The sequence below is a fragment of the Danio rerio genome, chromosome 21 (assembly GCF_049306965.1).
Source record: "Danio rerio strain Tuebingen ecotype United States chromosome 21, GRCz12tu, whole genome shotgun sequence".
NCBI classification, from domain to species: Eukaryota; Metazoa; Chordata; class Actinopteri; order Cypriniformes; family Danionidae; genus Danio; species Danio rerio.
Genome location: NC_133196.1, coordinates 1,780,001 through 1,792,500, shown reverse-complemented (window position 1 = coordinate 1,792,500; position 12,500 = coordinate 1,780,001). Strand labels below are relative to the sequence as shown.

The window sequence follows — 12,500 nt, the reverse complement described above, 5'->3', positions numbered from 1 at the left end:
AGCCTCCTGAATGAAAACTATTAAGTTTTTATCAAATTACAAAATAAAAGCATTGTATTATGACGATGTTATAAAGAGCGCATGAAAATAAAGTTAATACAAATATCTACATGTGCAGTCAGAAATGATTAATCTACTCATATTTTAAATATAACTTTAATATTTTTATTTCATTTTTAATACAGTTTTTAAAACTTGTTTTAACCTTAAACTTGTATTTATTTAAGCTTAAATTTACCGTTTTTTTCCATTTATTTGGCTTCTTCATTAATTTTGATGTTTTATTTTCTTAAAAATTCTAAAAGAAATTAAATCAGACCCTTAAAAAGCCCATTTCAGCTGATGCGGAAAAGGACATGAGCCTCTTAAATGAAAACTATTCAATATCTCTCAATTACAAAATAAAAGTATTGCATTACCAGCAAACAATTAAGATACAATATGACTTGATGTTATAAACAGTGCATGGAAATAAAGTTAATACATACATCTACAGGTGCAGTCAAACATTACATTTATTCTTATAATAACATTTTAATATTTTAAATGTAACTTTCATATTTTTATTTAATTTTTACCATTTACAATTCCTGTTTTAACCTTAAACTCACTTAAATTTTGATCCTTTTATCACTTACTTTGCTTCTAAACGAATCAAAGTCAATTAAAAGAAAAAAACAACAAAACTGCTAATCAGGAGAGCAACTTTTATTATTTATTTATTTATTTAAGCCTGTCGTGTGCAATAAAGTGCTGTGTTTTTGTCCTGAAGGTTGGCGTGTGTCCTCAGACTGGCACCTCAAGGCCCGAGGGTTGTCATATTGTTAGAATTTCACTTGACAAACACACAAATAAAGGTCTTTTATTTCTTACACATACACACACACACACACACACACACACACACACACACACACACACACACACACACACACACACACACAAATCAATAATCACTGAGGCCTTTTTTTTCGACAGACGAGATGAAGAAATGACAGCGTTCTTGAAGATCCTGACATGACGAGACAACCTTAACACGTCCAAGGACTTTAACAACAGCAGAAAACAACAGATGCATCTTGTGTGTGTGTGTGTGTGTCTACTCACCCATCGAGTCGCTGTGCAGTGTTCTCCGCCGTGGGTTTCCTCCATAGTGCTGGTAATACTGAGAGCCCAGTTTAGTTGGAGAAACCGTCTCTGGACTGACCATTCCCACTTCACCTCCCATGAGCCCCGACTGCACAAAACACACAGGAGGAATGATGGAAAACATTGTCAGTGATCAATGTGTGTGTGTGTGTGTCGTAGAAACAATTATTGTTGGATAAATGTTTAAAACACATTAAAAGCAGATTAAATGATATGATATGCAACACTTTATCCTCTTAAGGCCCAAGGTGTTTTTGCATGCATTGTTTATTTCTCTTTGCTATTTGGGCTTATTGAAAACTAATTAGAATAAAAATATAAGTATAATCTTTTGATATGATGGACTTTTAGAGAGAAATGTCGTCGTATTTATGTGCACTCGTTGTCCAAATTTACATAAGACACTTTTTCCTGAATGTTTTTTTTAATGCATATTTAACATAGACATTTTTTTTTTACTTGCTTTGACTATCAGAGAGTGAAAACAACCTTTTCCCATTTTGGACAGTTAAAACTAGGGTTTGGGACATTTCGTATGTTGTAAAACAGTTGCAGGATGACACTGTATGTCTGTAACAAAATATCAAACATTCAAAGCATTTTAAACAGCCACTTAAGAGCTAAAATGTGGACACTCAAGCCCTAGGAGGTTATATGTAAGACAAATAAACTTTTGATGTTTTGGATAAAATAAAAATGATATACATATACAGTTGAAGTCAGAATTATTAGACTTTTAAAACATATTTCTTAACATAATAGTTTTAATAACTGATCTCTAATAACTGATTGATTTTCTCTTTGCCATGATGACAGTAAATAATATTAGACTAGATCATTTTAAGACACTTCTATACAGCTTAAACTTGTAATTATTTAAACTTAAACCTATTTTATTTTCATTTATTTTGCTTTTAATTAAATCATTAATTTTAATGTTTTACTTTCCCAAAAGTTTTTTAAGAAATTAAATCAGACACTATTAATTGCCTATTTCAGCAGATGCAAACACAGAAATGAGCCTCTTAAATGCAAACTATTCAATATTTGCCAATTACAAAATAAAAGCATTGCATTACCTGCGACAATAAAGACACAATATGAGTTGATGTTGTAAATAGTACATAAAAATAAAGTTAATACATCTATCTACAAGTAAAGCCACACATTAAATTTATTCTTATAATATTTTAAATGTAACTTTAATATATATATATATATATATATATATATATATATATATATATATATATATATATATATATATATATATATATATATATATATATATATATATATTTATTTATTTATTTTTAATCACGTATGATTCCTGTTTTTAGCTTCAATTCTCATTTATTTAAGCTTTTTTTTAATAATTAATTTTGATGTTTTATTTTCAGAAAAGTTCTTTACAGAATTAAATACTTTTAAAATCACGTTGGCCCACTTCAGCAGATGCAAACACAGAAACGAGCCTCCTGAACGAGAACTATTCAATATTTGTCACTTACAAAATAAAAGTACTGCATTACGTGCAACAATAAAGATACACTATGAGTTGATGTTATAAACAGTGCATGAAAATAGAGTTAATACATACATCTACAGGTGCAGTCAGACATTACATTTATTCTTATAATAATATTTTAATATTTAAAATGTAACTGTAATATTTTTATTTCACTTTTATTCATTTATAATTCTTGTTTTATGCTTAAACTCGTAATTATTTAAGCTTAATCATGTTTGTGTGTGTGTGTGTGTGTGTGTGTGATTGTGTGTGTGTGTGTGTGTGTGTGTGTGTGTGTGTGTGTGTGTGTGTGTGTGTGTGTGTCGTAGAAACAATTATTGTTGGATAAATGTTTAAAACACATTAAAAGCAGATTAAATGATATGCAACACTTTATTCTCTTAAGGCCCAAGGTGTTTTTGTACGTGCAGTTTTTATTTCTCTTTGCTATTTGGGTTTAAAGTGACATTTAAAGGCTTAACTAGGTTAATTTGGTTTAACTATGCAGGTTAGGGTAATTAGGCAAGTTATTGTATAACGATGGTTTGTTCTGTAGACTATCAAAAACGATATAGCTTAAAGGGGCTAATAATATTGACCTTAAAATGTTTTTTAAAAAATACAAAAATAAAAACTACTATGCTACTATGATGTGCACAAATGACTAATTGTTTTGAGAAATGCATTAACTGTTGTGCAAATGTAAATAGTGTAGTGAGAAATGCACCAAAGCCACTGAGAAAAACTGAAAAGTTTCATAAAATAAAAAAAGACAGAAAAATACAAAAAGCAGATAGATGTGCGAAAACAAATCAAAAGCAGAATAATCTATTTTTTAAATGTTTTGGACATACACTATCTGACAAAAGTCTTGTCGCTTAAGTTTTAGGAACAGCAAATAATAACTTGACTTCTTTTGAGCTCAATGAAATCTGATCATGACTGATTTGATGAGGACAGTGCGCTCTGACTCTGCTCAGACTAAAGTGTCATCACTGAACAGAAATAATGTCCAGTATAGAATATAAAGTCCTGCTGCAGTGGAGACAGAATGAATATTGTGTCTGACTCCATCATGAGCTTGGAGGACTGCATCCATACATCTCTGACATGACTCACATCACTGATTAATAAAGTCATCTGGAATGAAGAAGAAAGCGTTCAGCAGGATCCCAGAGTTCATCAAGAGTCTTTGTGTTCATCTTCAACGCCTCCTCCATCATCAGCTCAATAATGTTCATGTCTGGTGACTGGGCTGGCCATTCTTGGAGCACCTTGATCTCTGCTTTCAGGAGCTTTGATGTGGAGGCTGAAGTATGAGCAGGAGCGCTATCCTGCTGGAGAATTGTCCCTCCCCTGTGGTTTGTAATGTAATGGGCAGCACAGATGTCTTGATACCTCAGGCTGTTGATGTTGCAGATCTCTCGCACGCCCCCATACTGAATGAACCCCAAACCATGATTTCTCCTTCACCAAACTTGACTGATTTCTGTGAGAATCTTGGTCCATGCTGGTTCCAGTAGGTCTTCTGCAGTATTGGTGATGATTGGGATGCAGATCAACAGATGATCCAGCAGAGAAATCCACCTTCTGACACTTTAAATGATCAACTAGAAGTCAAGTTATTATTTGTTGCTCTTACAACTGAGATCAACGTCAAGACTTCTGTCAGGTAGTGTAGTTTTACATCTCAAAATTGCCTTTTTCTGTGAATCATTTTGTTTGCGGCAAAGTAAAATCTCCTTTACACTGATACAAATACCGGTGCATAAAATGCAATTTTTGTTTAATAAAATAAGCATCAGTGCATTAAATCACACAATATGCAGGAAAACTCCGTTAATTATGATGACAAAATTGTGGTGTTTTAACTTGAATAATTAAGTCTTTATAATCATGTTTATCATTAAAGCCATTATATCATTAAAATAAATATCTGGAAATTCAAAACAGATGGTTGAAATGTCCTCAAAATGAACTGCATTATTAACACACGATCATTTAAACAACGTACAGAGAAACTTTTAATAAGAGAAACTGAGGCAAATCTTAGCATTCATAATTAAAGCAAGCTGTTTTGTGCTAAAAACGAATACAATTTATAAAAATGTTATAAAATATTTACATAAATACTCAAAAAATGATTTAAAATAGGAATACATTTTTACTAAAATTGAGAAAGTTAAATAAAATTGTAAATAAAATCATAATTTTGTCAAAAAAATTACAGAAATACAAAAACAGATGGTTAAAATGTCAAATTATTTGCTTTAAAAAGTGATGCAACTCGATCAACACACGCCATATACATGAAAGAAATCAGACATACGAGTTAAAACTTATGGCCGAAATCTAATTTTATGTCACAGAATATACACCATACTATGATATGACAAAATATTTCATATAAAATTAAAAAAGGACTTTATATAGGATTATACACTCACCGGCCACTTTATTAGGTACACCTGTTTAACTGCTCAACGCAAATTTCTAATCAGCCAATCACATGGCAGCAACTCAATGCATTTAGTCATGTAGACATGGTCAAGACGATCTGCTGCCGTTCAAAGTGAGCATCAGAATGAGGAAGAAAAGGGGATTTAAGGGACTTTGAATGTGGCATGGTTGTTGGTGCCAGACGGGCTGCTCTGAGTATTACAGAAACTGCTGATCTACTGGGATTTTCACACACAACCATCTCTAGGGTTTACAGAGAATGCTCCAACAAAGAGGAAATATCCAGTGAGCGGCAGTTCTGTGGGCGCAAATGCCTTGTTGATGCCAGAGGTCAGAGGAGAATGGCCAGACTGGTTCCAGCTGATAGAAAGGCAACAGTAACTCAAATAAGCACTCGCTACAACCGAGCTCTGCAGAAGAGCATCTCTGAACACACAACACGTCCAACCTTGAGGCGGATGAGCTACAGCAGCAGAAGAGCACACCGGCCTTACATTAGGATTATACACGTCACTGAAACACTTCTGTGCCAAAAATTTGCCAAAATATTTAAATAAAACTATAATTAGCATAATAATAAGCACACTCTGACTTGATTTTGTTCTAAAAATATGAAAATCATACTATAATGACACTATATTCATGCAATATAGACTTACATATGAATATACAATATTTAAAAGGAAACAAAAGGCCTTTAATTAGGATTATGCAAATCACTGACACACTTTTGTGCCAAAAATGTGACTAAATAATAATATACACATATGGATTTCATATATATATATATATATATATATATATATATATATATATATATATATATATATATATATTATATGACACTATATTTATACAATATACACTTACTTATGAGTATAAAACATTTAAAAATAAACTAAAATGCCTTAAATTAGGATTAAACACGTCACTGAAACACTTTTGTGCCAGAAAATGTGACAAAATATTTAAATAAAACTATAATTAGCATAATAATAAGCACACTCTGACCTAACCTATACTATAATATGCTATAATGACACTTTATTTATACAATAAAACATTACAATAAAACTTTAATTAGGATTATACACATCACTGAAACACTTTTGTGTCAAGAGTGTGATGCAATCATGTATTACAGCACAAAATATTACAAACACTTCAATTATTAGCATAATACATTAGCATAACAATTGACCTGAATCTGAAAAAGTGGAAATATATGATTGAAACACAACTTTACGACCCCATACGACACAATATCAGTAAAACACACTCAATAAATGACTTTCATTCAACTTATAAACACTAATGTGCTTAAAATGCGATGCAATGATATAATACAGCACTTAATATTAATAACACTCATCTAATTAGCATAATGAATTAGCATAACAATTGACCTGAATCTGAAAAGGTGGAAATATATGACTGAACTTACAACTCAACTGATACAACTTTACGTCCCCCATGCGACACAAAATTTAGAAAAACACTCAATAAATAACCTTAATTCAACTTATAAACACTGTAAAAAATAGTGCATTACACAAAAATTCCTTCAAGCATCAATAAATTTAACTTTATAATTTTTTTTAGAAATCAAAGTAGTTTGAACATAAAAAATTAAGTTGTATCACCAAAAAAAAAACAAGAACTGCATAGTTTCAACTCATTTTAAGTAGTTTAAATTCCTCTAAAGCCATATTTTGAGTGAATGCAAAACACGCTAATTAAATATGCAAAAATATGCAAATGTCCAGCATGTCTGTGAACTCACCGCGCACAAACTCCCTCCGTCATCCTAACCCCGCTACCTAACACACACACTTCATCAAGCCACAGCCGAGCCAGCGACACAAACGCAGATTGTCTTTTTGGGGAAGTTGCGATGTAAACTTCCTCCCGAACTTTTCGCAGGAGGAACGTCCCGCGCCGGGGCTCATTAGAGGACATGATGGAGTAAAGGAGAATGTTTGCGTATGAGCTGAATTCAAATGACTACAGCGCTCACAACAGACTTAGCGATGCTTGACTAGCGCCGCTTTCACATGCAAAACAAGCTAAATAGGCCAATTACGTGGCGGCCCCTGGTCGCAGGCTTCCCGCCGCTTTTCACAGGCTAAAACAAAAGAGCCCTTGTCTTAAATAAGTCGCCCCCTCTTATAGTTAAGAAGCCTCTTTCTGTTTTTTTTACTCCCGCTAAAACAAAAGTGTCTCGTTTTCCTGTAGGATGAAGGTTTTTTTCTTTCCTGAAACGCGCTCTGTTGCTCGGCAACTGCGGGCAAGGAAACGGAGGCTGGCGTTGCTGCGGAGCCGGACTCAGTTTTGGGGAGCCGGCTGGCACGGGTACCCAGCTGGCATCCAGAGGAAAATATTAACAAAGATAAATGACACACACCTGAAGACGGCCGTGAAGGATTAGCGGGCCGCGGTAATAACAGCAGGCGCATGCTTGCGTGGCCACCAAATGATGATTGCGAGAAATGGAGAAGACATTAACGTAATTGGAAAAAAGTGCAACAAACAAAAATATGAAGAAAGCACTATAGAGAGAGAGAGAGTGTGTGTGTGTGTGTGTGTGAGAGAGAGAGAGAGAGAGAGAGAGAGAGTACTTATGTACTTTTTGCTATTTATTCGGCCTGTTTGTATGTATAAAACCTAATGTGTGTGTGTGTGTGTGTGTGTGTGTGTGTGTGTGTGTGTGTGTGTGTGTGAGTATACAGTGTAAATACAAAAAAATACATCCCTCTCTCTTTCTTGCACAGACACATATAGATACACACACACACACACACACACACACACACACACACACACACACACACACACACACACACACACACACACTATATATATATATATATATATATATATATATATATATATATATATATAAATACAGTATTTACTCTCCTTTATATATCGTTAATGTTTTTATTATTGTTATTATTATAAAAATTATTATTATTATTATTGTTGTTGTTATGATTATTATTATTATTATTGCTATTATTTTGAATATTGTTATTATCATTATTATTATTAATATTATTTTGAGTAATATTATGCGATTGTGATTATTATTATTTGTAATATTATTGTTATAATTGTTATTGTTACTGTTATTTTATTATTATTATCATTATTATTATTGTTGTTGTTGTTGTTGTTATTATTATTATGAATATTATTATAAATATTATTATTAATTGTTAATTATTATTATTATTGTTATTATTATTTTATCATTTGTATTATTGTTATTATTATAAATATTATTATCATCATCATTATTATTGATATTAGTATGTTTTATTATTATTATTCGATTATAATTAGGATGATGTTTTTTATATTTTATTATTATTATTATTATTAATATTAATATTTTTATTATTATTATTTTTATTATTATTATTAATATAATTATTAGTGTATTTGTTATTATTATTGTCAATATTACTACATTTTATTATTATTATTATTATTATTATTATTATTATTATTATTATTATTATTATTCCATTACGATTATAGTTATGTTTATCATTATGAATATTGTGAATATTATTACATTTTATTATTATTATTATTATTATTATTATTATTATTATTATTATTATTATTATTATTGTTATTTGTAATATTATTATTATAATTGGCATTATTGTTTATTATTATTATTATTATTATTATTATTATTATTATTATTATTATTTATTCATGCATTCATTCATTCATTCCCTCATTTTCTTTTTGGCTTAGTCCCTTCATTAATTTGGGGTCACCACAGAGGAATGAACCGCCAACTTATCCAGCATATATTCTACCCAGCAGATGCCCTTCCAGCCGCAATCCATCACTGGGAAACACCCATATACACTCATTCACACTCATACACTGTGAGTCAACTGGATCATTTGATTCAGAGAGTCAGTAACTGAAGACTTGCTCTGAAATCACTTGAATCAGTGAGTCACGAACAGATCATTTGATTTAGTGAGTCGGTAACTGAAGACTTGTCCTTATGTCATTTGAATCAGTGAGTCATGACGAGATCATTTGAATCAGTGAGTCAGTAACTGAAGACTCGCTCTGATATCATTTGAATAAGTGAGTCTTGACGGTATCATTTGAATCAGTGAGTCAGTGACTAAAGACTCACTCTAATATAATTTAAATCAGTGAGTCACATCCGCATCATTTGATTCAGAGAGTCAGTAACTGAAGACTTGCTCTGAAATCACTTGAATCAGTGAGTTACGAACAGATCATTTGATTCAGTGAGTCAGTAACTGAAGACTCTCCCTGATGTCATTTGAATCAGTGAGTCATGACTACATCATTTGATTCAGTAAGTCAGTAAATGAAGACTCGCTCTGATACCATTTGAATCAGTGAGTCATGACTGAACTGTTTAATTCAGTGAGTTAGTAGCAAAAGAATCGCTCTGAAATTATTGGAATCAGTAGGTCATGAATGGATCATTTGATTCAGTGAATCAGTAACTGAAGACTCGCTCTGTTATCATTTAAATCAGTGAGTCATGACGAGATCATTTGATTCAGTAACCTAAGACTAGCTCTGATACCATTTCAATCAACGAGTCATGACTGGATCATTTGAATCAGTGAGTCAGTATCTGAAGACTTGCTCTGAAATCACTTGAATCAGTGAGTTACGAACAGATCATTTGATTCAGTGAGTCAGTAACCTATAGACTCTCCCTGATGTCATTTGAATCAGTGAGTCATGACTACATCATTTGATTCAGTAAGTCAGTAAATGAAGACTCCCCATGATATCATTTGAATCAGTGAGTGATGACTAGATCCTTTGATTCAATGAGTCACTTACTGAAGTCTCGCCCTGATATAATCTAAATCATTGAGTCATGACGAGATCATTTGAATCAGTAAGTCAGTAAGTGAAGACTCGCTCTGATATCAGTGATTCAGTAAGTGATATCAGGGCGAGACTTCAAATGATCAGTGATTCATGACCTGATCATCTGAATCAGTAAGTCAATAACTTAAGACTTGTCTGACAGACTCATCTGAATCAAAGACTCAGTCAGACCAGATCAAGTGAACCAAAAAATTTTTTTTTTGGTTTTTTTACTCCAAAAAAATAAATAAATCAAAATATGAATATGAACCAAAAAGTTCCTCACATAAATAAAAACCAATTCTCACAGAACAATCTGTACTTAATTCCCCAAAACAACTTCAGAAACACACCGCAACAACTCACGACAGTCTCCTGAGAAAGAAACGAGCAACCTCGGAGCAATACCACTATCAGGAGAGCGACGGATCCGCGGCGGAGAGATGGATGGAGTTTGTGAAGAAGGAGTGCGGAGGGAAGCAGGGAGGCTAAAAAGAGCAGAATCCTGAAGCAGATGAACGAGGAGCGCAGTGTGAGCATCCGTCTTCTGCTCGGGTCGGTCTGTGGGTCTGCTGGACCCCCGGGGGCCCGTTCCCCTTGGACACACACACACACCCCGCAGACACACACACACCCCGCAGACACACTGGAGATTTGGACATCGCGGGCCACCATGGACGAAGCCCACCCGCCTCTATACTACAGCCAAACTCAGAGAATGTCACAACTCTGCAGGCTTATAATGATACGTTACATACAGAAATCTGACATGGGGAAATAAATACAAATTACACACAAGCCCAAATCGGGAAAAGTTGGCAAAGTATGGAAAATAAAAAAAAAACAGTAGTAATTTCTAAATTTACTCTGACTTGTATTTCATTGCACACAATGCAACATACATTATTTATTGTATTCTTCATGATTTATATTGGTATATTTTTCAAAATAAACACGTATTTCAATGTAGGTTCTTGCAACACATTTCAAATATAAATCTGCAGCAACTGTGTGATGCTATCATGCCAATACGGAGCAAAATCTCTGAGGAATATTTCCAGTACCTGGTTGAATCTCTGCTATGAAGGATTGAGGCAGTTCTGAAGGCAAAAAGGGGTCCAACCTGGTACTAATAAGGTGTACCTAATAAAGTGGCCAGTGAGTGTATATTGTATATATATATTTATTCATTCATTCATTCAATTTCTTGTCGGCTTAGTCCCTTTATTAATCTGGGGTCGCCACAGCGGAATGAACTGGCAACTTATCCAGCCACAACCCATATATATATATATATATATATATATATATATATATATATATATACATATATATACATACACATACATACATACATACATATACATATATATATATATATATATATATATATATATATATATATATATATATATACATACACATACATACATATATATATATATATATATATATATATATATATATATATATATATATATATATATATATATATTAGTGCTGTCAATATTAGTGCGTTAACACGTGATTAATTTGAAATATTTAACGTGTTAAAAAAATTCACGCAATTAACGCAGTTGCATTTTTTTTAACTTCCTGTTGTGGTCGACATGGGTTTAACGTGCAAAGAAATATGGATAAGACCAAGGAAGCAGTTTTTGAAGGCAAGTTTTAGTATAAAACAATTAATGTCGCATCACCAGGCTCTCCAGAATTTCATTTTTAACTTTTGACTTCTGTTTTAATTGAGTTTGATACCGCAAGGCGAATGGAAAGAAAAAACTCCGCATTTCGTGACTTGGTGGTCCTTTAAGGTAATCAAATCGTTGTTTACATGGTCGACTCTTATTAACGCCGAGTTCAGACTGCATGATTTTCAAAGTAGTCGTGTCACAGATGTTTTCACACTGCAGGACTATCTGGGCTAGCGTTTCGTCGCTGCTTTGTTTACACTGCAAGATGGATCAGAGACAGGGACTTTCACATTGCATGACTTTACTATAGGGAAAATCGCCGACAAATTCGTCCAAACTACGTCTCACAGCCAAAAACACGTCGTATATCTTTTGTTATTGACTACATAATGAGAAAGAAGCCTTTAATGGGGTAGAACATGTACATGTTTGCTCACCTGGGTTTAAAGGGAATTAGCCATTTCTCCTCAACGTTGATAATGAACTAATTTCTTTCTGTATGAAACGTCAAACAGACACGGGTGCTCCTGAGTCCTGTCAAACCTCCACTAGTTTTCCCTCCATTTCTTGGGTCCAAATAAACAGAAAAAGAGCGCTTTTACCTTCTCCCCCAGCCTCCCGCTGGCCTGCAGCAGGTACACACACACACACACACACACAAGTGAATGCTGCTCTCTCATTGGCTGTAGGCGATCGCTGATGTTATTTTCAGTCGGAACTCAATTCACACGGCATGATTTGAATCGCCGACAGCTCCAGATATTCAGCACGCCAAATATCTCACAGGCATCGGC

At 33.2% G+C, this 12,500-nt stretch overlaps 1 protein-coding gene across 22 annotated transcripts in view; it reads right to left on the bottom strand.

Moving 5' to 3' along the window:
- Positions 1–12,500, bottom strand: part of tcf4 (transcription factor 4) — a 327,237-nt gene that overhangs the window by 145,962 nt on the left and 168,775 nt on the right. For 16 of the 22 annotated variants that reach the window (XM_073935620.1, XM_073935630.1, XM_073935626.1 and 13 more), the window contains one exon: positions 1,108–1,237. In XM_073935620.1, coding sequence (XP_073791721.1) covers positions 1,108–1,237 — 130 coding nt within the window. Of the gene's footprint in view, positions 1–1,107; positions 1,238–6,902; positions 7,018–10,365; positions 10,588–12,500 lie in introns of those variants that run through there. The other 6 variants (XM_073935639.1, XM_073935635.1, XM_073935640.1 and 3 more) reach the window with 3 other exon arrangements.